Source organism: Melozone crissalis, unplaced genomic scaffold (genome assembly GCF_028551555.1).
Source record: "Melozone crissalis strain CALT ecotype California unplaced genomic scaffold, PUWL_Pcris_2 ptg000042l_1, whole genome shotgun sequence".
In the NCBI taxonomy this organism is placed as follows: Eukaryota; Metazoa; Chordata; class Aves; order Passeriformes; family Passerellidae; genus Melozone; species Melozone crissalis.
In genome coordinates, this window is record NW_026535820.1 from 30,728,993 (window position 1) to 30,754,032 (window position 25,040).

A 25,040-nucleotide genomic window follows, 5' to 3' on the forward strand; every position below is an offset into this window, starting at 1 on the left:
CTGGTTCTTAGCTTTCTTTCATACCATATTGGAAAAGAATTCAGGTTATTGTTAAAACCACATCTAGACTGCAGTAGAATAAAATGAATCAAGCAATATATAATTTTGAAAAGAAAAACTCAATAACAAGAATATTGGGGTTAAATGAGCTTAAAGCAAGAGAAGGATTAGAGGTAAATTCCTGAAGGGCACCCTTCTGACCCACTGGTCAGAAGCACCTTCAGAAACTGGAACAAAAAAAAGTCTTCCCTTAAAATCAGATGGTAGATTTTGATAAAGCTAAGTTTGTAGACAATAAGTACAGCTGCTTGAAGAACAGGCAGGGACTCCCGTGTCTGCAGGAATGTTGGGAGTAGGGAAAGAGATGTGTGGAGGGGAGCAGTTGGTGTTTGTGGAGGTCCCAGGCAGATCTGTGCATGACGGGGGTTTGAACAAACAGGCCTTGGATACCGCGGAAGATTAAACTATTCAAGAAACATTGTTGCAGCTGGACAGGAATATTTTAAAATAAATCAGCCCAGCTGATTTGCAAGTTCTCTTCTTTAAGTATTTCTTGAAAATGTCATAGCTCTGCCCCCGAGACGGAGCACCCCTTGTCTGTCCTTCAGCCATTTCTCTCCCGAGCCAGAGAAGGAAGGGGGAGAAAGGCACAGCCACAGGCAAGCTCTGTCTGCAGACACTCTCCTGTCCAGAAGTTCCTGAGCTCTTGCCAGCCCTCCAAGCTGCCTTACCAGCTCCCTGGCAGTGTGAACACTTGCAGTTGGTGATCCCCAATCATTGTCTTGCTGTTCCTTTGAGGAACTGGGCTGCTGCTGACAGCTGACCTACAAATGCTCGTGGTACCTTCTGCTGATTTTGGAGGTGGTGCTCCACAGCATGACCAACTCTGCTCCACCAGCACCAGCCTGTCCACAGTGTGGCCAGCTGTGCTGCATGGTTACTGCTGCATGAACAAACCAAAATTTCACCTGAAAAATTGCTCTTACATTCATTCCACTTCCAAGGCAAAGGCAGTGGCAAGGGAGGCATCAAAGCTGCCAATCCATTACCACCTTAGTCGTCTTACCAGGGAGCCACAGAGGGAGAAGCAAACCTCTCTGTCTGTGGGTATTCCATACTCCATGGAAAGATTCCTGCCTGCCCAGCCTCAGGGGGAAGTACTTCTGGGTTGTTATTTTTTCTCATCTAACATTTCTGCAGTTAGTTATTGCTTTACATGGAGATGAAGTGTGTGTGTGTGTAGGAGCAAAAACAACGTGGTGGACAGAAATAAACCTATACACTCGACGAAGCTGCTAAGTCTCTGCTCTGCTTGTGGAAACGAATTCACCACACAACGTGATGTGTGCTGTGAACAAGATGGAAAGATGGTTTAAATCCTTGAAGGGCACCCCACACTAGTTCCTTTGCAGGAGTGTGAAAATGTCTATTTGCATGAGCTTCTCAGTTGGTGAGCTACAGCCTTTTGCTGCAAAATGCTGCACCTTCGAATCTGTTACCTTAGTGATGCTTGTACTTCCAAATGTAGCTACTGCAGTTCCCAATATAGCCCGTGGATTGCTTGTCCACGTGACGTCGCCTTGTCTCCTGGCTTTCCTGTGTGTTTAACAATCTCCCCAAAGTGTCTGCGTGTTTGCAGAGGAAAACTGGAGGAGGGGAAGAATAAAAAGAAGATGGGAGAAGGGTGCTGCATGTTAAGTGCAGACCCGTGTACCTGTGTATGTCCTGAATGAAGGATCGGGCGGGGTTGGACTAGCTTATCTAAGCCAATACTTTAAAAATTCTCCCTCGAAAAACAGGCTTGAATGGCGCTGGTGTGCTGGTTTGTTGAGTTAGTTTGTGTATGTTACAGCTCTTTATTTCATTATGAAGAGACAAGGACTTTCTAAGGAGCTGTTGAGCCTCTGTGTAGGTGTATGTAAGTGTTTAATATGCAGCACCAAACTGATCCGAGTGCTGCACTGTTAAATGGTGTGGTAGTGCTTGATGAATGAATCTGCTGGGGGGGAGCGTGCAGACGTGACATTCATCAACGCCTGCTGCTGCAGAAACTTAACACAGGGAGAGCAGATCACGTTAAGAGGCTTGGAGTGAAGAAAATGGGAATAATTTAGAATTTCATTTGTGAAATCCCTTTCACAATTAAGGAGGGTTTGTGCTGAATGTCGCATTATCCTGTTGCAGGTCTCCTGTTTCCTGGGGGAATTTAACTATGAGAGATGAGACAAGGTGGTGTTCTCTAGAAGCATTCAGTCATGGAATTCTATTAAATCATCAGGCTGCCAAAAAGCTTTTTAGCGTCATGCTAAATTATAATTAGAGGTGATTAAGAGGCTTAAACATGTCACAGGCTGAAGAAAAAGTTATGCTAAAAGTAGGAATGGCAGCCAAATTCCTGATTTAAAAATTTATACTAGAATGGATGCTAGTTGTCCAGTCAGAAATTTTTATTAAAATAAGAGGAAGACGTGCGGCTGCAGCTGCTGTTTTTTAGAATGAAGAGCTTTCTGTAATGGGGATGGTAGGCAATTAGCATTGCAAAACTATGGGGAATGAGATGTGGAAGAACACTTAGGAGTTTGTTTCAAATGTCAGTTATATGAAATGTGTGTAAAAGTGTTTTTCTTTTTCTAGAGACTTAATACCTATAGTTGCTGCTCTGGAGTATAATCAGTGGTTTACAAAGCTGTCCTCCAAGGATCTGAAATTAGTAAGTAACAAAGTGAAACAATATATCTGCTTCTACCAGGCTGTGCTGTGTTTTAAAGGATACTGTTACATTTTTTAAAGTGAAATATTTTTAGCAAATACAACTGGGCAATCTGTTGCCAAATTTTTTTCCCCTGGAATTGTACCAGAAAAATATAAACTGTTGGATAGTCAGTTTGCACTGTAAAAGCACTGCTGAGAATGAGGTCTTGTCAAAATTTCAAATGATGCGGTTTGAAAACTTTGTTGGTTGAAAGTAGTGGCCTATAAAACTTCATTAGGCATTGCTGACTCCCCCAGACAATATTATGTGACTGATTGGAAACTGACTTGAAAGCAGCCAGAAATCTTAGTTACTTTTGGAGGTGAAGACAAAAGGCCAAGATTATGTGGACTTTTTCCTGCATAAAGCACATTTTTTCTGTGTAATTTTCATTGCAACTTGATTATTTTCTCTCCGAGTTTTCCAAAACACTGATGTGTGCCACCAGTATTTTTCATTATTAGTTTTCATTGCTAAAAACAAAAAGAGGGCATGTCTAAGCAAGTTGGACTACTGAAAAAAGGGCCAAGAAAAGCAGTAATTCAGTGACAATTTAAATATGTCAAAATATGCTATTTCTCCCAAAGACTATAGTCACAGGTGGAGTTAGTGGTTTGCCTGAGAAACTGCTTTTATGCTTGCCTCCAGAAGCTTTTGCCTTTAAAAATTAGTGTTACATTTCCTCTTGTTTAAATTGATGCCATTATATTGCTAAGCTATTATATTGCTAAGCTATCGTTTCCAATGGAAATTCAGTAGGAACTTACGTGATTCTTGGCAAAAGAGTAGGCAAAAAAACTTCTTTCCTGCTGGGAGATCTCTCTCAAAGTTATGCACAGAATGAAGGTGGTGGTATTTTTAGCACTGTTGTAGTTTGCTGTTAAAATCAACATTGTTAAAAGGTACAATGCAATTAATCAGTTTCTGCTTCAGTGAAATGAGATAGTTTGCTTAGTTAGAAGACTGGCTGGTGTAGTTTGTTTAGAACAAAACCTGGCCATGTTATCTGAGATATATTTATGTGAATGTTTCAGGGTTTTTTCTTAGTAGCTTTCCTGTGGAAAATAAATAAATTTAGTCTAGGAAATGCATCAGTTACTTAAAAAACCCAACCTCTTATCTTCCACACATTTAATTTTTAAGTCAAAAAAGAGGAAAATGGAGATTGTTGGGCAGTAAATCCATGCCCTAAGAGCACTGCCGAGGGTCACTATGAGGTCAGACGTGTCCGGAGGCCATTGAGTGCATTGTGTTTCACGAGTCTCACTCTGGCATTGTGTTTCATACACAGCACCCACAGTGGTTTTACAGTACAGGCATGAAACTTTCCACTTGCAGTCACTGTACTGTAGAAATATTGTGATAATATTCTGAATTGTTAAAACATGGATGGTAAAGAAAGCATTGGGAAGATGGCTGAGTAGAGACAGTCTTCACCAAAAATTGTCAACCTTTACCTTATTAATAAAGGATTAATAAGATTTTACATGAGTGGTAGAGCAGTTTTGTTTTGTTTAGAGTGGGGGTTTTTTTGAACATTCAGTTAGTTTAAAAGTAAAAAAAAACCCAAACCCTAAAAAATACACAAACTAGAAAATGTCAGATGGTCATTAGAGACAAAGATACCCCAGGAATGAATGTCACATTGTAGTCTTTAAAGGCAGGTAACAAAATAGTTTCAGCACTTCATGGTCATGACTGAAATTCAGCTTTGGATATCACATGAATGCTGGTTAGTGTGAGCTGTAGGGGGAAAAAGAAAAGTCAAATCCAGAAGCAAAATAAAAGTTTATAATAAAAGGTGATGAGGTACAGAGTTCATTGCATGGCTTTTGAATGATTACGGTTTTCTCTCTCTATCTGAATGAGCAGAGCAAACAAACTGTTTTGTTGTCATGTTTTGTTCATGGCACTTGCAAATATCCATGCAAATTCTAGAATTCAACCACAGAAAGAACATGAGATGGGATTTGCTTCTCCATAGGCTGGAAGAATTCATACTCAAATATACTGGCCCTTAACCACTAGTCCTAGGGAGCCTTTGGAGGATCTCTCTTGCTAGGGTATTTTTGCTCCCGAGGTTTTTGGGTGTTTGTTTGTTTGCCTTGTCATCCCTGGTCAGGCTTTATTCTCCTTTGCACTAGTTACCACTTTTTTTTACAGGACTAGTATGCATATGAAGAAGATTTCTTTTAAAATTGAGTGAGAGTTTTTCCTGAACCACATGATTTAGATTGTTTTCACTGTCATTATAAAAATTCTGCCCCTTTTGGTTAGGCAGCCTGATTAATTAGTTACTTGCTTTTAGTCTGCCTCCTGCTTCTCTTAAGTCTTTTCCAGAAGTCTTCTGTTCACTCTCCTGAATGTTTCTGGTATTTTTACTTTCTTATTTATGTATAACAAGAAGATGGTTGTGGCCTGGATCCCATTACAATGTACAGCTGAACTCGATAACTGTCTGTTCCGTGTTTGTGTTCTTTAACTCTGTTCTGTCTTTTCTGTGGCAGTCCACTGATCTCTGTGAGCAGATACTGCGAGTGGTGAGTAGGTCCAGTCGCTTGGAAGAGCTGGTATTAGAGAATGCCGGGCTTAGAACGTAAGTAATTCCTTCACAATGTCGCTTCAGGTGCTGCTTGCTCCCACTAAAAGGGATGTGTGGTGTATGTTAGCCAGAATAAGCATTAAAAAAGCTGTGCTCAATGTTTGTCTAGTTCTGAGGAGCCTCTAGTCACAAGCTTTTTATCAGGTTTTCCAGAGGGTCTGTATGTCCAGGAATTCCCTTTCAACTGATGTTTTTTAGGATTCTGCCTGGAAAGTTGGGCTAAGTGGAGCAAAGTGATTGAAAGAGAGCATAAACCTTAAACTGGCTCCTACTGTTCCTCTCCCAGATATGAGTCCAATAGGAGTATCAACACCTTTTTATCATTTAAAAAACAGTGTTTTTTGTTAAAAAAACCCATACTATTCCATATGCCATAACACATTGTTGTTGTTTCATTTCCAAATGAGTTTGTGTTATCTTAATGTGGATTGCTGTCTGCTCAAATATAAAAGGACTTCTACATTAACAACTCTTTTGAAGAAAGTTTAATGGCTTGCCATAGACTTAGAAGGGAGATACACAGGAATAAGCCATACAATTAAATCCTTGCATATGTTTTAAATACAGGAAGTTGTAGTTACTAGGTATTTGCTTTTTTTCCCCCTTCACAGGAAATAGAAGCAAAGTTCAAGTTACTTCCAGCTGTGCTAGGTTATACTTGCAGTGCTCGTTTAAGTGTTAGGATAGTGTCCAAGACAATGCAGACATGATAAACTCTAGAGCTAATGAATTTTTTTTAAATTAAAAAAGCAGTGTAAAGGTGGGAGAAGCAGAACACTATGCAGAATTACAAATAAAGGGAAACAAGCATAGTGAAGATATTTGGTGTGCCTTACATTGTCTCCTCTTCCATTATTGGAGTCTTTTTCTCCTTTTTAAATTTCATTTTGCATTGAAATGCCTTTGAAAGAAAATTGCCTGCATGACACAAGAAATTTGAGGTAGAGTTTGGAATAATATGGGAACTTTTTGATCACTAGTGCACTACCTTTAATAGCTGTCATTCAAACATAAGCCACTGGTTTTAATCTTGTTTTCCAGTATGTGCCTCGAAATCTAGTGATAATCATTAATATTAAAGGATATGTTGAATACCTTTGCACGTTGCCTACCTTAATTTATCACAGTTGGATTAACTGCTTTCAGTTTTAACAGGACCTGACAGATAATCAACCTGTGACTTTGGTTTTCCTGTCTCTATCTACATGCAGAGTGTTTGGCATTGTGCCTTGGTGTGTATCTGTTCTGATCAACACTGTCTGTTTTTGCCAAGGATGCATTTGTCAGTTTTGCCATTTTTCATATCTGTTTGCTAGGAGACCCTGTTGTTGCTGGCTATCTTCCTTCCCATGGCTTACAGACCAGTCATTTTTAATGAGCTGTGATACAGTGCCAAACCAGGGTTAAGCAAGAGCTACCAAGAGTAAAGCTGTAGGAAATAACCTGAGCAGCTGGAAGAACATATTACTTCCTGCAGCAGAGTCAGTTTAAGATAATTCTGTTCTTTTCTATCTCCAGCCACTGATTTCTGTGGTTTGGTTTGGGCCACAGCCTCATAAACACTTGTCATCTTCCCAAATGATGAAACAGCAAACTATTGTGCAGTAGCAGTAATAAAGACCCAGAACTAGGGAAGTGTGAACTTCCTGTTGGGAAAAACAGGATGTCAAATGAAGGCCCCTGTCTGATAAGATTTGTGCTTTCCAGTTTAGATGCTCTTGGAAATTTTATCCCCATTTCTATTGCTTTAACTACACATACTGGATGCAGTTTAGATACCACTGGAAGGCTTCAACATATATAGCAATCACTAATGATTTTGTGAGTGTTTTAATTACCGTTCGTGATGTCCAGACTTCAGGGAGAGCAGAGTCATTCAGGCTGGCCCAAAAAAATAAGCTTGAAAAGAGTGTTAATCTGTGAGGTGTTTTAGAGGAATGAGGCAGTATGTGATAACCAAAATACTGATTTCTGAGTGGGCAGCTCAGCTTATTGATTAGGCTGGGCTTTGGTGTCTACCAGGCTTTGAAGCTTGGCCTGACAGGCACAGGCTGGGTATGGTGGGAGCTGCCTTTGGCCTGCACTGTTGGAAGATGCTAAATGGCAAGGACTTGGATATTAGGAAAAGATTCTTCCTCCAGAGGGTGGTTGGGTGCTGAAACAGGCTCCCCAGAGCACTGCTCATGGCCCCAACCCTGCCAGAGCTTGAGGAGCATTTGGGCAACAGTTTCAGGCACATGGTGGAGCTGTTGGGGTCCAACTCTGTTCAGCACCAGGAGTTGGACTCAATCCTTGGGAGTCCCTTCCAACTCAGGATATTCTGTGATTTCCATGGAACTGCAAGGCAGACTTCCCAGTCTGCAAAGGCCTGTTTGCAGAAGCTGGTGCAAGTGGTTTATTTGTTGCACATCCATGTTCTCTGAAAGCTGGCATGCAGAATGTCCCTGCCTCCTTTCACACTGTCCTGTGCAGCCCTGTTCCAAAGGGAATGGCCGGCTGCCACATTGGGAGCAAGAGAAGTGCCTGTTGCTGGACTTTGAGGGCCTAGAGGGCCTTTGACAGTCAAGTAGAGTCTTCTCTTTCCCTTCTTGACAATGTCCTTAGACCTAACAGTATTGCTTCCTCCCACACATCCTCTTTTTTTCTGTTACAGGGATGTTGTCTAGCCAGATCTCAAGGAATTGTTTTGTTTGTCTGAGAGTTCCAGATTGGTAGTTTTCTTTCCCTTGATGAAATATCCCTGTCATATGTATAGTTGAATTGAATCTTTTTGGGGCTTTACCTCCAAGCCTCAATAAGCTTGTTTCAGCCAAGCATGGCTGTGTAATGCATACAGAGTAAGCTTCATGCTATTTAGAAAGTTTCAGACTTAAACCACATGCTCTGTTCCTAAGTGTGCAGCCAAAAGAAGTAACAAATTTCCTTACTTGAAGCAAATAGTGAACAAAGGGGGAGAAGAGATGTTCCCCCATGAGCAGAGCCAAGGTGCCTCTGTTCATGGCAGAGATTGCACAAGGAGTGTGTGTTATTGTATTATTTTTTCCAGAATGAGCCTTGGAGCCCTGTGAGCCCAATATAGATAATCTAGTGCTTTCTGGTGGGAGTCGCTTTGCTGTGCCTTTGCTGAGTAGTTCACACACACTCTAGTTGTCCAAAACACTCTGGTAATCCTGCCTATATTGTTGGTAAAAGCTGGAGCAGAGTTTGCAAACAAGCCTGGAGGTATAGGCAAAGTATTGTAATGACAAGAATCTGTTAGGGACAAAGGAAGAGGAGGAAACTCCTCAAGAGGAAAGGGTTTGTTGCTTTTTAATTCAAAACCCCATTTTTCTTGACTGGACATAAGGAACTTGATTCAGATGCCTAAGGGCAGGCATCTAATACCATTTGAAATGCTGGAGAATTTTAACAGTGTTGGCAAATGTCACTGAGGACCTACAGGAGATCTGTAATCTTCTGCAGCAGCAGCTGGTAGCAAAGCAGGAGACCCTGGGGCCTGTCAGGTGGCAAGGTTTCAAGTCCAGAAGTTCTTTTTGTTGAGTGTTAGTATTCGCATGCTGCTTGTATTTTGGGAAGAGAATATGTCTTTCCTAAAGGCAGCCCTTCATCATGTATCTGCAGTGCTGGAACCAGTTCTAGCCCCAGAAGGACATAGGGTTTCAAAGAGAAATTAAACTTCCCTGGAGCATCCCTGTACTCCAGTAAACTTTGTAACTTCAGATAACCAAAAACTATTGAGGCTATTGCTGTTCAGCTTCCTTTCTTTTCCAAATACTAGAAGACGATGCTGCCTCCTCTGTGGTTCTGAGCACAGAGTTTTGTGGTAGGCAGGATGTGTCCAAAGGAAAGAGAGCAGTGTTAATGAGCATTTTGGTAGTTCTCCACCATTGGCCTACAGGAGAAGAAATAATATACTTCAAGGCAGAGAGAGAAAGAAGGAATTTCAAGACATCATTTTGCTTTCTATCTTGGTGTCTAACTTATGTGAAGTAAGAGCACTGAAGTTACAGCCTCACTTTATCAACCGCCTGCAGAAGGTGTAGTCCCTTATCGCATCATAACTTCTCAGTTGATATGAGAACAGGTTGGAGGATTTGTGTTAGAGCTGATAAAACATCAGCCTTCTGACTTCATGCAAGGAATGTGTCTCCACCAGAGTGTGACAGTGTGGTGTGCGACAAAGCCCAAGCTAGCTTTCAGCTTGGTGCTGTGGGAGCACAGAGCTTGCAGGCAGGGCAGCGCTCCCTTGCCTCTCAAGTGGCTTTGGAGCAGAGGTCATGCTGCTACATCTGCCCACCATAGTTGGTTAAGGCTGCTTTAAAGCTCTCTGTGCTGCCTGCCTGGCTGTTGTCAGCGTTACAGAACTGATACTTTGCATCTCTTTTGGATCCATTGCTGGGGCTGTGATCAGCCAGTCGTGCCCTTTGGTGCTTCTCACAGTAAAAAGAAGCAAAAGACCAGCTCATCAGTGTGCTGCTGCTCTTTGAGAGAGCTATTCCTGCAGTTTTATAAGGTTAGAAATACTGCTGGATATGCTGCAAAGCCCATCTGAGTGACTATTGGCAGAAAGCTGCTGCCAGTGAGCAGGATGATGGCTTGTGACTGAAGGAGCTGGTGGTGTGCAAGTTGATGTTCATCTCCAAATCCTGTGGCATGCAGAGACATGGAAGATGTGGTCAAGTTTTGAGTTAGTCTGTGTAACTCTTGTTTTATGCCTTCAGATCTCTGTCAAAAGCATTTTAGGCTTTGATTGTATACTCTTCAGGTCTCTTGGGTCACAGAATGAATAAATAACAAAGTGACTCCCTGTGAAAGATAGCAAATGAGCCAGATAAGCATTGTTTAGAACCATGAGGAATCAGTTAGTGCTCTGCACTAGCAAAGGCCACTTGTGTCTAGTAATCCCTTGATGCTTTTAAGCTTTGTATGTGCTGTTGGCAGAGGAGATAACAGGATTCCTTCTCCCTCTCTTTTTTTGTTGCAGGGATTTTGCACAGAAACTAGCCAGTGCCCTAGCCCATAATCCCAACTCAGGACTCCATACGATCAACCTTGCTAGCAATCCCCTTGAAGATAGAGGTAATGTAACATTTACATTTTTCCCTTTCTAGAAATGCAATAGGAGGATTATTGCTGCTGCACTCAGCTTTGCCTGAAGAATAGGTTATTGTTTAATGCTACTGTAAATTTCTGTTGTTCACAAATGACTGAGAATTGCCATTCTTTTTGACTTATGCATATCCATTGGTGTGTTGAGAAATATTTAAATGTCTGAAACCAACCAAGGATTTTAAAGGAAGACAAAACACAGTGATTGTTTTAAAAAAAAACCTCTAGTTTTTAAAAGGTGTACCTTTTTAAAAGCAGTGTGATCAGTAGAAAGATGAAGCATAAGGCAACTTTGTTTTTTGGTTTGCATTTTTCTGATGGTTTTATATTTTTATTTCAGCTGTAATGCCATATTTCTTTTCAGTATGAAAATTACCTCTTTTTCTCAGCTCTGTGGTGGCCTGCCCTGTTGTGAGATCTTGGTGATGTTCAAGAATACTGGCATAACTGGCATTCCTATGGAGCAAAGTGCTGTTAACTCCACAAGATGGAAAATCAAGCTGAACAGCTCAGCTTTTCTCAGACTAGGCACCCCTAGGCACGATTTCAGTACCTATCAAGTCATTCCTCTCCCTTGTCTACTCTTTTTTCACCCAAGAGGCATTTATTTTTAAAATAAGGTTACATTCTTTCAGTCTGGAGTTGACCCTTTGGTGTTGCCCATGTGAGATTTCCATTTGCTTCACTTAATGCATTCCAGGCACACACTGTTCTGGGATCAGACTGTCTTGTGCTCCTGTTGGGCCAGAAGAAAAATAAGAATTTTACACAGTGAACCTTTTCTTGTTTTATTTGGTTTGTTTGGAGGAAATGTTCAATTCTCTTTGCTGTCATGATTCAAAATAGAAAAGCTGTTCATTCGGATTACAACCTGATGGACTCAGAATGTTGTTAACACAGAATTTTCTAGGTGTCTTTTCTTTCTTGCTGGTTCAGTGAGGTGAAAAATAGCTGGGAAGGGGATTTTCTTCCCTTCTACATCTGTATCACTTTTCTTTTGACTAGAAGCAAGTATGATAATGTTTTGTTTTTAACCTATTCTGAATAGTTTTTTATTTGAAATTGTTCACACGAATTGCTTTAACTCTTCTGATTACCTCTTGCCTGCTGATTATTGCTTCTCCTCGTTAAGAATTCTCATCACATGAAAGCCAGTGCTCCGCTGAAGAGCGTTTTTGTTACAATGTGCCGCAGGCCTACTGCATTTTACAGAAATTTCTGTTGCAAGCTGGAAAAAAGGCTGCTACATTGTTGATTTTGCTTTTGAAGAAGTGTATTTAGGTTGTTTTATTTGAAAGGGGTTTTTTTTTCCTAAGGAACTCACTTTTATCCTGGAAGCAAAACAATTGACCGAACATTGGGTACTTTACGGTGCAGGGGATCTTTTTTCATTTTTCATACATATCCATGGGGGTGCTTTCTTTGCAACACACCTATAGATTCAAGCCATTCCACAGTATCCACATATAAAACAAAAATGGAATACAGAAACTACAACTTGGAGAAATTAGTAGGGTTTTTTCATTATCTCAGCCTCTCCTATCAAATATGCAATTAAGATTTGACCTTTTCATTAGAATGAGATAGGGTATGGAGTACTTAGAAATTAATTATAATTGTAATGTGCAAATACTGCAACTTTTCAATTCAGGAAAATTCCCCGGGTGCAAGGTAGATTTGACTTGGGTAAACTGGGGTGGTAGGAAGGGTTTCACAAGTTAAAGTGGAAATTCATATAGACATATAGATTTTGGAAAATACCTTCTGAAAAATCACCTGCAGGAACTGGAACTAGATTATTTTGCAGTTATAAGGGAAATCACAGAGTTGTTTGTTTTCTGGAGAAGAACATATTGGACCATGTATGAACACAAACATGCACTAAGCTATTTTATGTTGTTGAGTACCAGTAACTTAAGGCATGATATTATTGCATATTAATGCAACTGTCTGTATTACAACAGCATGGGAAGTGGGTTTAGTTTACTTAAAGCATAGGACCTATCTTCAGTTCAATACAGTGCAGTGTTAATATGCAGTGATTTTTTCACTGAGACCAGTCTCTTAATTTGTGTTTGACTGTCCTTTATGGTACTTTATGTCAATATTTGTGAGACTAATACCCGAAAAGTTTGTTATCAATCTTGTCTGTAAAAATTTAGCCACACTGAAATGATGGCAGCTTTACTTTTGACTCTACTAGGATCAGAATTTAATCTAATATTTTGTTAAAAATAATGTAAAACAAACATACTGAAGCCTAGTAGGACTCAAATTCCAAACTGTGTGCCTGGATGCAGCTAACTTCATTTCTGCCATGTGAGCTGTCATCTCTGTTAAGCCATTAGCAAAAATGAGTCACCTAAAGGGTGTTCAAGGGGCAGAGCAACCAGAAGCAATTTTTGTTTTCTGCACCTGATTCCGTATCTTATAACTTAACCTCCATGCTAGTAAGATGTGAAAATTATTTAGCTTGGCTAGAACAATAATTAACCTGCAGATTATTAGCTAAATACAAAGATGGAGAGGTAAAACTATTTACTGCAGGTCTTAGTAAAAATGGTTTACAGCAGAAATTACATTTGTTGTACCCTTAGTGATAGTGATTGTCCTTATAGAGCTATGGAAGAAAATCCTGTTAGTATGATTTGATTCATTCTTGCTGAAAATTGGTGAAGGTATATGGCTACCTTTGTGCTTTACAGTAAATGATTCCAAGGTCTCATGGGTCTAATGCTTTAGCAATATAAATGAAAAAGTGTGTATTGCTTTGAGCTGCATGGGTGTTGCATGCAATGCTTTTACAAAGAGCATTAAAAAAAGACCCTACCATAGTATCTGCAAGGTAGCTGGCCCCTCCATTATCAATGATAAGTAAAACAGAATAAAACCAGAGTAAATGTAGGTACGTGACCTACAGTTTCACAGACTGTTCCATGCCTGTGTATGTGGAAAGGGTATCAGCTTTTTAATTTACTATGTTTTCAAGCAAGTAAAAGGTTTTACCCTCTTTCTCTGTGCCCTTTTCTCTCCAAATGAATTGCTGTAGACAACTGTATTTCACACCTCAGGTTAAGCCTGGAGTTTCTACGTTGATTTATTACTCTAATAAATATTTCACAGCTTAGTTGCATTGTTATTTAGGATGTACCCTCTTAATCAAATATCAATCTTTTGCTTAAAATGGAGCATTAAATTTGTGGAGTCAGGAACTTGGACACGCTGGGTAAAGGCTTTAATGCAAAGTGCCATCTTATGGTCTTCTTCTTTTGTTGAATTTGTGCTGAGGTAGTCCAGTCTCAGCATCTTAAGAGGTTTTTACTCTTTAGGAATTGCAAGCAGTTGTGCCATTTCCAAGCCTGTGTCCTGGCTGGTAGCCTGCAGGCTGCTGTAAGGGAATTAAGTGGTCATTATGACTAGGTAAAAGTTTCAGGCTCTTAGGGTTTGCCTCAGAAAAAGAGGGTGATGTTGGCTAATGTGGGTGCCTTTCTTGCCTTGACAGCCCTTCCTTTTAAAAGAAAATAAAAATAGTTTGAAGTTTTGTGTGAAACACCATTGTTGGGTTTTAGTTTGCACTTAGATTTTTTAATTTAGTTTTTTTTCCTAAAACATAAAGCTCCCAGATTTTCCAAATGCTGACTGCTTGGTGTGTGTAATAGCTTCACTTTGACTCCTTCCCAAAAGTACATGTGTATTATGAAGTTTTTAAACTAATTAAGGAGGATTACTGATGGTTAAAAACAAAGTTTCCTATATTTTGTTCAGTGGTTAGCAAAGCAGGGATCTTGATTACATCAGTAAAAGGTTCATAAAATGACAGGGCCCACCTGCACAGTGAGTGCAGTTCCTCCTCAAGTGTCACTGGTGCTGTTTGCCCCTGCTGAGATTTGCTGGGAAAACCTGAGGTCACAGAGCTCACCTGAAAACATCTGTTTTGTCTTTGCTCCCCAACAGGTGTGTCATCTTTGAGCATCCAGTTCGCCAAACTTCCAAAGGGACTGAAGCATTTAAATTTATCTAAAACCTCCTTGTCACCTAAAGGTAGGTTTTATAAATATGCCTCTTTTCCTCTTCTAAAGCTTTCAGACGTGCATACAAAGAGTACTTTTTCTTAACAAATTATAAAATTATTCATTTTGTTAATAATTTACATGTATTTTCTTAACAGTGCAGCTGCTTTTTTTTGCAGTCCTGGGTTGCTGAACGCTGGGCTGGGTTCTGAGTACCCTGCAGCACTTTGATAAACTCAGACTTGCTTCTGTAAGGGTTAAGTTTGAACCTGTATGATAAAGGAAGACTGAAATTAGGATTGACATGAAAGATATGTTTCATATGCACTTCAAAAAAATGTCTGAAGCAAAAATGTGTAGGGGAATTTCCAAATGTTTTGTATGTACACAGTGCTTTTATGAAACCAAGCATTGTGACAATAGCTGGTGAGTGATTTGCTCTAAAGACTTCTTTGTTTTATAATTTACAAATTTCTGATTTTATATTGTAATTGAAATGGTTGTATGTTTTAAAAGCATTAACGGCAGTGAAGCAGAAGCCAGAAGCTTTCAGAATTTTTTGCATTTTTGTTTTACAAATAATAGGAGCAGTGACCTCTTGCACAGATGGCACAAACCCAGGGTCTCCTGTATAGGTAATGGGTGTTAAAAATAGAAAAACCACAGTGACATTATTGCTGCTTTTTTGTCGATGTTGATGACCTGGAAAAGATGACTGAGTTAGCAGTATGAAGGACATCAGTTGATAACAGACAGAAACCATGCCCTTTTATCCTGTTTGTTATTGCTCTGTGAAGTGTAGATTCTGTATTCTCCTTAGCTTCAAGGATTAACCTGGGGAAATATGGATGGGGTAAAGGACTTTTTGCTGTTTTATTGTGGGTGCCTATGGCTCTTATTATGCTTACATAAGCAATAAATCCTAACATGAATTTATTCAATAATTATTTTCACTAAAAATACTTTTATTGAGCTCTGAGGTTGTTGTTTTCTACTGCTAACTCAGTTTTTGGTGACAGTTGGTTAAGAATCTTGACTAATGTAACATGTACTCTTGAAATGAGATACTTGTGAATTTAACAGAAATTTAGGCAGTTATAGTATGTTCATTCATGCTCTACTTTTCTTCATGTGAGCTGAATTATTTCAGCAAATGATTATGAAGTTTGAGTCGAGAGGACAGAGAACATTCTAGCAACATTTCCTTCTTCTTAAAGAATGAATGCCAGCTTGATGAAGTTCACCCACACATCTCTTGTCAGTGAAAGTGAATTCTGAGGTTATTAAAAGAATTTGAAGGTTTTTAACATTCTTTTAAAAGATGATCTTTAAGCAAAAGCTGAAAATATTTTCCAGTACGTCTAATACTGATGACCTTCAGATTAACACATTACCATTAATGTTGTCCCATGGAAGGTCCTCAGTATTTCTTAAAAATAGTATATGCCATGTCTTAAAATGGAAATTCTTACAACCCTCAAGACTTGAAGCAACTCAGGTTGCTGCAAAGCTGTCAGTTCCTCTCTAACCTAAGAAGACAGTAATGATTTGGTTTTAACATGGGAGGCTATTTTTGAACTTTTAATACTCTCTGTGGAGAAAGTCTAAAAGAGTCCCTGGATCTTGGATTCAGTAGACTCCAAAGTGCATGTATTTTTTACTCCAACCTTTTTTTTTTCCTTTTTTAAAAATTTTTTTCCCTTTTATCTTTTTTTAATTTTTTTTGAGCTTTTCATAAATTCAGAACAAAGCCTCACAGGTTTTGACCTTATTTTAAAAGTGCTTTCTATTTGAGATAAGTTTCTAAGATTGACAAGTGAAGTTCAGGTGGCAACTTCCCAGCTGATCTTTCTTCAAATATTGTATCTCAAAGTTCCTGAGAGCTATTAACAGTCTGAGCCTCCTGAGAGTGGTAAAAGAGCATAAAAGATTGTCTGCAAATGAAAGTGAGATTACTGTTAGAGTCTAGCATGAGGTAGTGTGAAGTTCAAACATAAATTTATTGATTTGAAGATTCTGGTTAAATGGAAAATTCTAGTATAGTCATTCAAAGATAAAGCTTGCTTTTCTGAGTCCAAGCCAGAGGCTAATTAAAAAAATCCCTCATTCACATTGTTTGTTTTCACTGATGTGACTGATTTTGAGCAGCTGGCCCTTTTAAAGCATGAAACAAGCAGTGATATTATTAATTCTTTGCTAGCTCTTCTTCTCCCTCAAACTCAGACACTACTTCTGAACTCCCAGAATTGGTTCTTGGTTATACATGCTGAACTGCTGGTAGTTTAACCCAGCTGGAACCCCAGCTGATAACAAGGTACCATCAAGCAGCCAGGATAAAATTGCATTTGTTCCTTCTTCTTGGTGTTGTTTGCAAATGTTGTTGAGAAGGCTCACTAAAGTGAGTCTAAAGCTGTAATGTCAAATATTTGAACAGGGCTTTGAGATCTTTCCAAGCTTCAAAAAGTATTAGTTTACAGTTTACCTTTTGCAACATGGTGTAGATTCAACAGCACCATCTCAGGCTACAAGAAAAATGATGCTAAGCAGAAAAGATTTGAGACTTGACAAAGGTGTTGCTGTACTTTGATACTTTGCAGTTTCAAAAGCCTCCTGAAACCAGGAGCCACACTACTAATATGGGAGATTGGAAAATCTCTAATATGGAAGACTTTCTCAATATTTGAAAGCTATTTAAAGCACTGACATCAGTATTTTTGTCTTCAGTAGCTTGCTAGCTGTTTCTTCCACATCCTCACTGGCAAATCAGTTTTGTAAGTTAAGTGAAGACTGGATGTGTTGTATCCATTGAATAACCATCCAATTTCACTGACCAGCTTTGAGAAATTGTTGAATGTTGTGTAGTAGATCACTTGCCTTCTGTATAGCTTTGGCCAGACACTTAGAAAAAAAACTGCTGCATCAACTAAAGAACACAGTCATGCTTATACATGTAAGAAAAACGTGCATGTAGTGCTTGAAAGGCAGCAAAGACCATCTACAGTAAATTGATAAGTTGATGATAAGCTGCAGAGCCCTCAGATGAAATTTAGATTTGAAGGAATCAGAAATAGCCATGTCCTAATTTGTCTTTTGAAAAACTGAAAAGTTTCAATGGAAGAAAGCCCTGACTGGTTTGTTCCCAATGTGAGCTTTTTAATTATAATGTGAAAAATATGTGTTTGTTCTGATAAGCAACCGAGAGTCTTTATGAGTCTCTTGGTACTTTTAATTAACTATTTTTATGAAATTACGGACAAATACATGAATTGAAGTATTTTTAATTTCTAGGTCTTGTCAGTTGCTTTTGAAGTTCTGGCAATTATAATTGTTAATGTACTTGGTCTTCCACAGATGCTTGCATCTACTTCCACAGATAGTTTTATTTAAATATAATTGTTTGTAGGAAGACACTGGCTTAACATTATGGAGTAAACTGTGTTTTTAAAATCTGTTTGAAAATGCATGTGGATACATCCTGGATCTGGGACAGATCACCTGCCTGGTGATCTGTGTTCCTCAGCTGCAGTACAGCGATGGCAGTAGGAGGTCATTGAACATTTGCGTGTGTCTGTGTTCGCTGAAATTGTGCACTTGCAGGCTCTGGGCCAGTTTTGTGTGGAGCTGGCTCAGCTGACTGAGTTGTGACCTCTTTTTTGTCAGGGGTGAACAGCCTTTCCCAGTCACTGAGTGCCAACTCGCTGATCGCCAGCACGCTCGTCTATCTCGACCTCTCAGGGAACGCGCTCCGCGGAGATGATCTCTCAGTAAGCGCTTTCCTCTCGCCGGGAGATAATTAATGTGTGTGTTAATTAACGTTTGAGAGACAGGCAATAACCTTTTGGTTTAGATCCTCTTTGGCCTTTATTTCTGTACAGTTTTAGTAGGGATAGAAAATAACAGTTTTATTTCTACTCTTAGGAACGAAGTCGGAGAACTACCCCACACAACTAAAAAAAATCCACATAATTTTAGTTTATGCCTTTAGTCTTTGGCTTCTCCTGATACATGAGAAAAGTGCAAGGATACCATTTTTTTCCCAGTGGACTTACTAGTCTCTCTGAGTTCTGTTTGAAAGTGACAAAAGGCCATTAAAAAGCCCTCATCATCTTTTTAATGATAAGAGTATTACAAATTTTTCATTGGAAGGTTGGAAGCAAATGATTTCTTTTGACTTGTAAAGAATTAATTTCTGCTTTTCAATATTTTTGTTTGTATAAATAAATTTGGGCACCTTGTTGACATGTGCTGTTGAAACCCATGATTCTTTGAAGAATGTAATTATTCTTTAGACTCCTTTGTTCAGTTTATCAATTGCCATGAAGATGGAGCTCTATTTCCTCCCTAACGAAATCCATGTGCTTCTCAATTTGTATATATTAACTTTCTGACTGTTACATTTGCATTTCTCTTTCACATCAAAAGTTATGTGCACGTGACTGTCAGGTTTTGAATTCTAAGAATTGAACATCTAGAAGATGCAAAACTACGGTCAAGCAATCTCATCATTTAAAGTGCAGTCAGATATGAGTTTATGGCTTTTTCACATATCTTACTTGCAGATTCATCAGCATATTTAGAGAACTAGACTTTTCAGACATGAGGTGAAAGGGCCAGAGGGACAACAGGGTTTTAAATGTAGCAAATAAACAGTTAAATGTAAGTAAAGACACACAGTGAATTACTCTGAGTGAATAACATAGTAAATTATGTAAAAACAAAAGGTGAAATAAAATGTAATAAATAAATCTTTGGCAGGCAGTGTTTAAAAACACCTAAGGTCTACCTACAATATTTTAAGGGATAAATGCAGGAAGTTGGGCTTTTCTTAGCTTGTCAGAGGGATGGTTCAAAGATAAAGGTTATTCATACTGAGGTCTCTTAATCTGTGGAATCAGTTTTCTAACAGGAGCAAGGAAATCCTGTTATTTAGCTATTAAAAAAAACCCTAGGAAAGTGTGGAAATTTTCAAAGTGAGGACTTCTCCTGCATTGTAGTTATAGGAGCTAAATGACCTAGTTTTTGGGAAGATGGATCTATTTTAGAAATGTTAAGTGTACACTGTTTGGCTGGATTTCATGTGGAGTTGAGCTTTCCACTTTCCTCTGAATTAGGTCACACTTTTATCTTTCTATGTTGCTCTCTGAGACTAAAAAGAGCCCAAAATGAAACAGCGTATAGTAAGAAGTTTTACATATGCTAACATTTACATGACATATTTTAGGCAGCATTGAAGCCATCAATGTTAAAATCTTGTTACTGGTTCTGTATTCTCCCTTAAACCTGTAATGTGCAGCTGATATTAAGAACTAACTGTGGACTTCAGGTGCAAATTAGTTGCTTCCCTCATGCTTAAGGAGTCTGACTTTAACTTACGAACCAATTAGCCTTTCTGAAATGTAACAGCAATCTGAGTTACATCACAAATCTTTGTTTAATTATCATCCTAATTAATTATAATCTGCTGCGAAAGTTAAATGCAGTAACTCAAGACCTGTGCTTTAGAAGAAATGTTGGGTTAGTGTAGTCTGAGCTCCATTTTCCCACTATCAAAAAAAAAGCCTACAAATGTAAAACATGTTGTATGATTAGGTGAAGTTTCAGGTGATTTTATAGTAAAAGCCAAAAATGCATGACAGATAGTGATCCAGTAACAATTGTCGTAATATAAAATTAACGTCTGTAATTCTTTGTGTCAAATAATTATAGAGCCTGTACAATTTTTTGGCCCAGCCAAATGCCCTTGTTCATCTGGATTTATCCAACACGGAGTGTGCACTAGATATGGTAAAAATTATTTTTGTTGCTATTTCAATACCAAGGGGACATTCCCCACCTTCTATCCCTAGGTACTTTTTGGGTTAATATAAATTGAAATTATTTGCCCTTATTTTGAACCAGGTGTGTGGAGCCCTCCTTCGTGGATGCCTTCAGCATCTAGCTGTCCTTAGTCTCTCAAGGACTCTGTTTTCTCACAGGTACAATTTAAATGTCATTACCCTCAACTCCTGCAGTATTTTGGTTTATAATTTTTTGCACTTATGTAGCGCCTTTCTTTTTAAGAATAAATCTAAGACTTTTGTTTATAAAGCCTTAGAAGTCTTAGTGAAGTAGGTACTACTTATTCTAAGCAAAATATTTTCTTTCCCTTTCTGCTCTTTGCTAAAGGTCTGTAAAGTAAGCTACCTTGTCTAATACGTGTTTGTGTGGTACTGCTGCAATAGAAAGTCTGTATATACCTTTTGTCTCTGAAGGGCAAAGCACCACACTTTGAAGTCTGGCTGATTTGATTCCTCTTTATATATGATTTTTGAAGCTTGTATTTTTCATTATTTGATGATGGGTACAAATGCTTTTGTTCCTGCTTTGTCTTCTTCTGGGAGGAACTCCCTTTGAAAGTCTTTGAGATTGAACGTTTACTTTTTAGAGTACTTGCATTGTAGGAAATATTAGGTTCCGTTTTCTTCGGATTGAAGCTTTGGGTCCTTATCACAGATGACACCTAATTGATGCTAAGGTATTCTAGCATTGAGTAATTATTTCTAGTGGTTAAAAAGCAATTTCAGGGTTTTGTTCATGTCCTGTTTGATCTTCTGCTTGTGAGATGTAAGTATGTTCACTACTAACCAGATCTAAATGATCATCCTTTGTAGTTCACCAAACAGGAGGTAGATAGTAATGTCTTCTGTGCAGCAGTGCAGTTGTGAGGATTGTTTGTTGAATCAACATTTTGATGACATTCTAATTCTAAGCTAATTGAGAGCCACTGATTACAGAACTGCCGAAGGTAGAGCAATTAAACTGTAAAAGATCATTACATTTCTGATGGCTTGCATTCACTATTTATTGGAATGAGGAGTATCTAAATGCTACTTCTTAATGAATCTGTTTATTTACAGAAAAGGAAAAGAAGTCCCTCCCTCCTTCAAACAGTTTTTCAGCAGCTCACTTGCTTTGATGCAGATTAACCTTTCAGGAACTAAACTCCCTCCTGAGCCTCTAAAGTAAGAATTTAATTTCATTTTCTCCTGTGCTTAAAACCTAGTTTGCATTTTTGTTATATGAGTGCCTCATATTTTTAAAAGGAAGGGGGAAAGAATTTTGCTTTCTTCTTTTTTTTTTTTCCCACTGTACATTATTGATGTTACAAGAATGAGTTTTGTGATGGTCATACATTCATAAAATGTTCTTTCCATCTCACAGTTGAGACTATTAATCATATTTTTTGCTCTGGGAATGTCACAGTTGTTTTGCTTCTGTCAGCATTTTTTTAGGGGTGTATTTCTTTCTTTGTGGCTTACAAACAAAACTGCTTCACAGTGAAATGGGATTATAGGCTTGTGTGAGCACCATTCCTTTGGAACTGCATTATTGCAACAGCCATAATGAAACAGAACCTGTTGCAGTGTTTGGGAGGAGAAACCTATTGCACTGAGCTGTGTTCTCCTTTCGGGGAGGAGACAATGGCAGCAATTTCCAGGAGTGCTAAGTAGAACGAGTCTTTTTATTGTATGTCACCCAGCCTGTGACTAACAGGTTCTGCAGGCTGAGGGAAATTGTGAAGCACTGTCACCCTTCTTGTGATGTGTCTGGAGTTGAACTGTGTTGAAATTTTCAGACATGAAATTTTTAAAGCGTGTTTTAAAGTCAAGAGAGGCCTAGATAGGCTATCTGTGATTCTGGCGGAATACTGGTGTTTATTTGGCTTAATTAAAGAAAGGGCTCTTTTCCAAGTGTCATCTTCCTAACTAATATGCATTAAAATACACATAACCTTATCTCTTGATATGTTTACTACCTATTTTGCAATCTTAATATGGATATATGTGCATGGATCTATCCTTGTATTTTTGGGAGCCTGCCTTCTGAGGGGAAGGATAATGAGGAGTATCTAATGGACAGGAGTTGATGGCAAAATTACAGATGTAGGAGAGCAAGAGTAGTTAGTGAGAATGAGATGGAAAACTTTTGATACACTCTGGAGGAAGCTAAAGGAGGGAAGAGTGACAAATGCAACAGCAGAAAGAGTAGTGTACGTAGTTTTGGAGTATTTTTTCTTAAGGCAATTCAGTATTGAAAAGGGCAGTACAATACCACTGAATGGGTCCGGTTGGGAGGGACCACAGTGGGTCATTTGTCCAACCTCCCTGCTTAAGTAGGGTCATCCTACAGCACATGGCACAGGATTGCATCCAGATAGTTCTTGGGTATCTCCAGTGGGGAAGATTCGACAACATCTCTGGGCAACCTGTTCCTGTGCACAGTCACCTGCACAGTAAAGAAGTTCTTCCTCCTGTTCAGGTGGAGCTTCCTGTTTTGCATCAGGCATCAGTTTTTGCCTGTGGCCTCTTGTCTTGTTCCTTGGCACCTCTGAGAAGAGCCTGATGGTTAAGTCAGGTGTAATGGATTGAAATCCATATTTACCTGCAGGAGCCATTTTAGCTCTGATCTTGCACAAGAGATCAGAGCACAAGAGCATCTATGTGATGCTCTTGGTTGTTGTAGTGCTTGCTCAGACTTTGCCAGTATTAGGAAGGTGTGGTACAGATATGTTTTCAAACACAAGGTGATTTTTTTTGAAACATGGTTGATTCTGATTAATTTAGAGAAATTGATCTAAATGGAGGGTGGAGGGCGGCAGGGAAGAAAAAGAAGGATGGATGTGACTACTGCAGAAGACAGTATTGGTTTGGCAGGAAAAGGAGAATACTGTGGGGTGTTGAATATATCCCCAGAGATTAGGAAAGGTGAGAAGCACCAAACATTAAAGTTCTCATCATGTTGAGTATGTCTTATGGTATGAGGAATGTGAGCAAGTGAGTTCTGTACAATTGCCTGTGCTCATGAAAGATACTATTATATTAATTTATCCCAAGAACTTTGGACCCTTTGCCTGCCAGCTGGGCAGCAAATGGCATCTTTGAAGTCCTTTTCAGTCAACATATGCATTAGCAAAAAACTGCTTCTGGTAACATTTAAGATAATCTGGTTCAATTTGACTGAATTGTGTTGGACAGAGTTACTTGCCTGACTGGTGTTGGTGGAAGTAAAGAGGCAGTGATGGGGAGCATAGGATGAGCTGAGAGCAGAAAGCTCTTTCAGTAGCTCAGAAAGCTCCAAGGAAGGGCATCTTTGCAAAGTCCAGCTGGAAGTGAATGGTCTCAGTGTCCCTGCCACTCTCGGCTGTCTGGTATTTTGGCCTGGACTGCTTTTGTTCTGGTGACAGCATTCACTTCTGCCTAGGAGATAGGACAGAAGCTGCCAGTACTTTTTGGCAATTTCTGTGATGTGCTTTTTCTCTGACCTAAATTTTTCATTCAGTTTGAGCTGAGTGTGTCACAACACTACAGAGGACTTTGATCTGCAGGATGCCTTGCTTTACCTCTCAAACCCTACATGGCTTGACTAATCCACTTCAAAAATGTCCTGTAGAAGGAAATCTGGTATTAAAAGGATTGAGGATGTGTATTGTGGGACAGCTGCTTGGCCTTTTGTTCTTAAGTGCAAGAATTACAAACCTTCTCTGGAGGCATCAAGATCACAGTGGTGGTTAAACACAAGAAGATAGAAATGCTTTTTTTCAGGCAGGAAATTGTCATTTGCAAGATGGCAAGAGCACATGAGAGATGGCTCCAGGAAGCAAAAAAATCACAGCTATGATGTATCATAATAGTACTTTCCTGGCGTCATTCATCAGCATATGACAAAAAACTTTTGGAGCTGGAGCTGTCCAGTGACAAAAGTTCCTGGTTTGTGTCCATGAACCAGAGGTCACCAATTGAATGTGAGATTCAAGATCAATCCTGCCTAGAAAAAAAAAGATAAAAATGCAGATACCTGACATTCTGAGATCCAAATTCCCATCATTATTTGTTATTTGATTTCTTTATAGGCTTCCTTTAGCTCTACAGCTGTGGTGTGTTTAATTGCGTGTGCTAGCTCAGTGAGTTTAAAGATATTGGTTAATCAGTGCAGTCTGTGAAGGACATGAACTTGCTTGGACAGTGTAAATCAAGCCTTTTAGGGAGCAGGTTTGCTGATACATTGAGGATGCTATGTTGTGAGTGGAGAGAGGGTACGCACCTTGTACATAGGTAATTTAGTTAGCGTTCCATTTGCAGCTCCCTTTTTTCCACCATTTTTAATGGAGGCAATTTGTACTCTTGTCCTTGTTGAAGTGTAAGTTGGCATTTTTGTTGAATTTGACAGACATTGCCAAAAAACTGTATTTTGATCTGTCAGTGCTGTAACAAGACAAGTTTCTGATATGCTTCTCATGCAAATGCTAATTGCAAGGCCAATTCTTGCATTCTGCATCATGCACAGTTGATAAGACCTCTCCATGTGTTGCCATGTGTGTGACTTAAACATAGTGGCCAAGTGTAAGTATAAGATGTCTGGCTTCAGGCCCTTTGAAGGCTGGTGATTTTTCATGACAAAGAATTGAGAAACAAGGAGATTTTCTTAGGGTGAATTTATAGGAAAGAAGGTTAGGGAAAAAAACCCTTTTTTTTCCTTCCTGTGAAAAGTGTACAACTGAAGCAGCATGATGTGTCTGTTTTTAATCTGT

General features: G+C 39.1%; 1 protein-coding gene across 6 annotated transcripts in view; it reads left to right on the forward strand.

Annotated features, from left to right (window-relative positions):
- CARMIL1 (capping protein regulator and myosin 1 linker 1) overlaps positions 1–25,040 on the forward strand; it is a 189,972-nt gene that overhangs the window by 90,527 nt on the left and 74,405 nt on the right. For all 6 annotated transcript variants that reach the window (XM_054284676.1, XM_054284680.1, XM_054284678.1 and 3 more), the window contains exons 9-16: positions 2,635–2,710; positions 5,260–5,348; positions 10,339–10,433; positions 14,418–14,504; positions 18,134–18,237; positions 20,180–20,257; positions 20,372–20,448; positions 21,370–21,474. In XM_054284676.1, the coding sequence (XP_054140651.1) occupies positions 2,635–2,710; positions 5,260–5,348; positions 10,339–10,433; positions 14,418–14,504; positions 18,134–18,237; positions 20,180–20,257; positions 20,372–20,448; positions 21,370–21,474 (711 nt within the window). The remainder of the gene's footprint in view (positions 1–2,634; positions 2,711–5,259; positions 5,349–10,338; positions 10,434–14,417; positions 14,505–18,133; positions 18,238–20,179; positions 20,258–20,371; positions 20,449–21,369; positions 21,475–25,040) is intronic.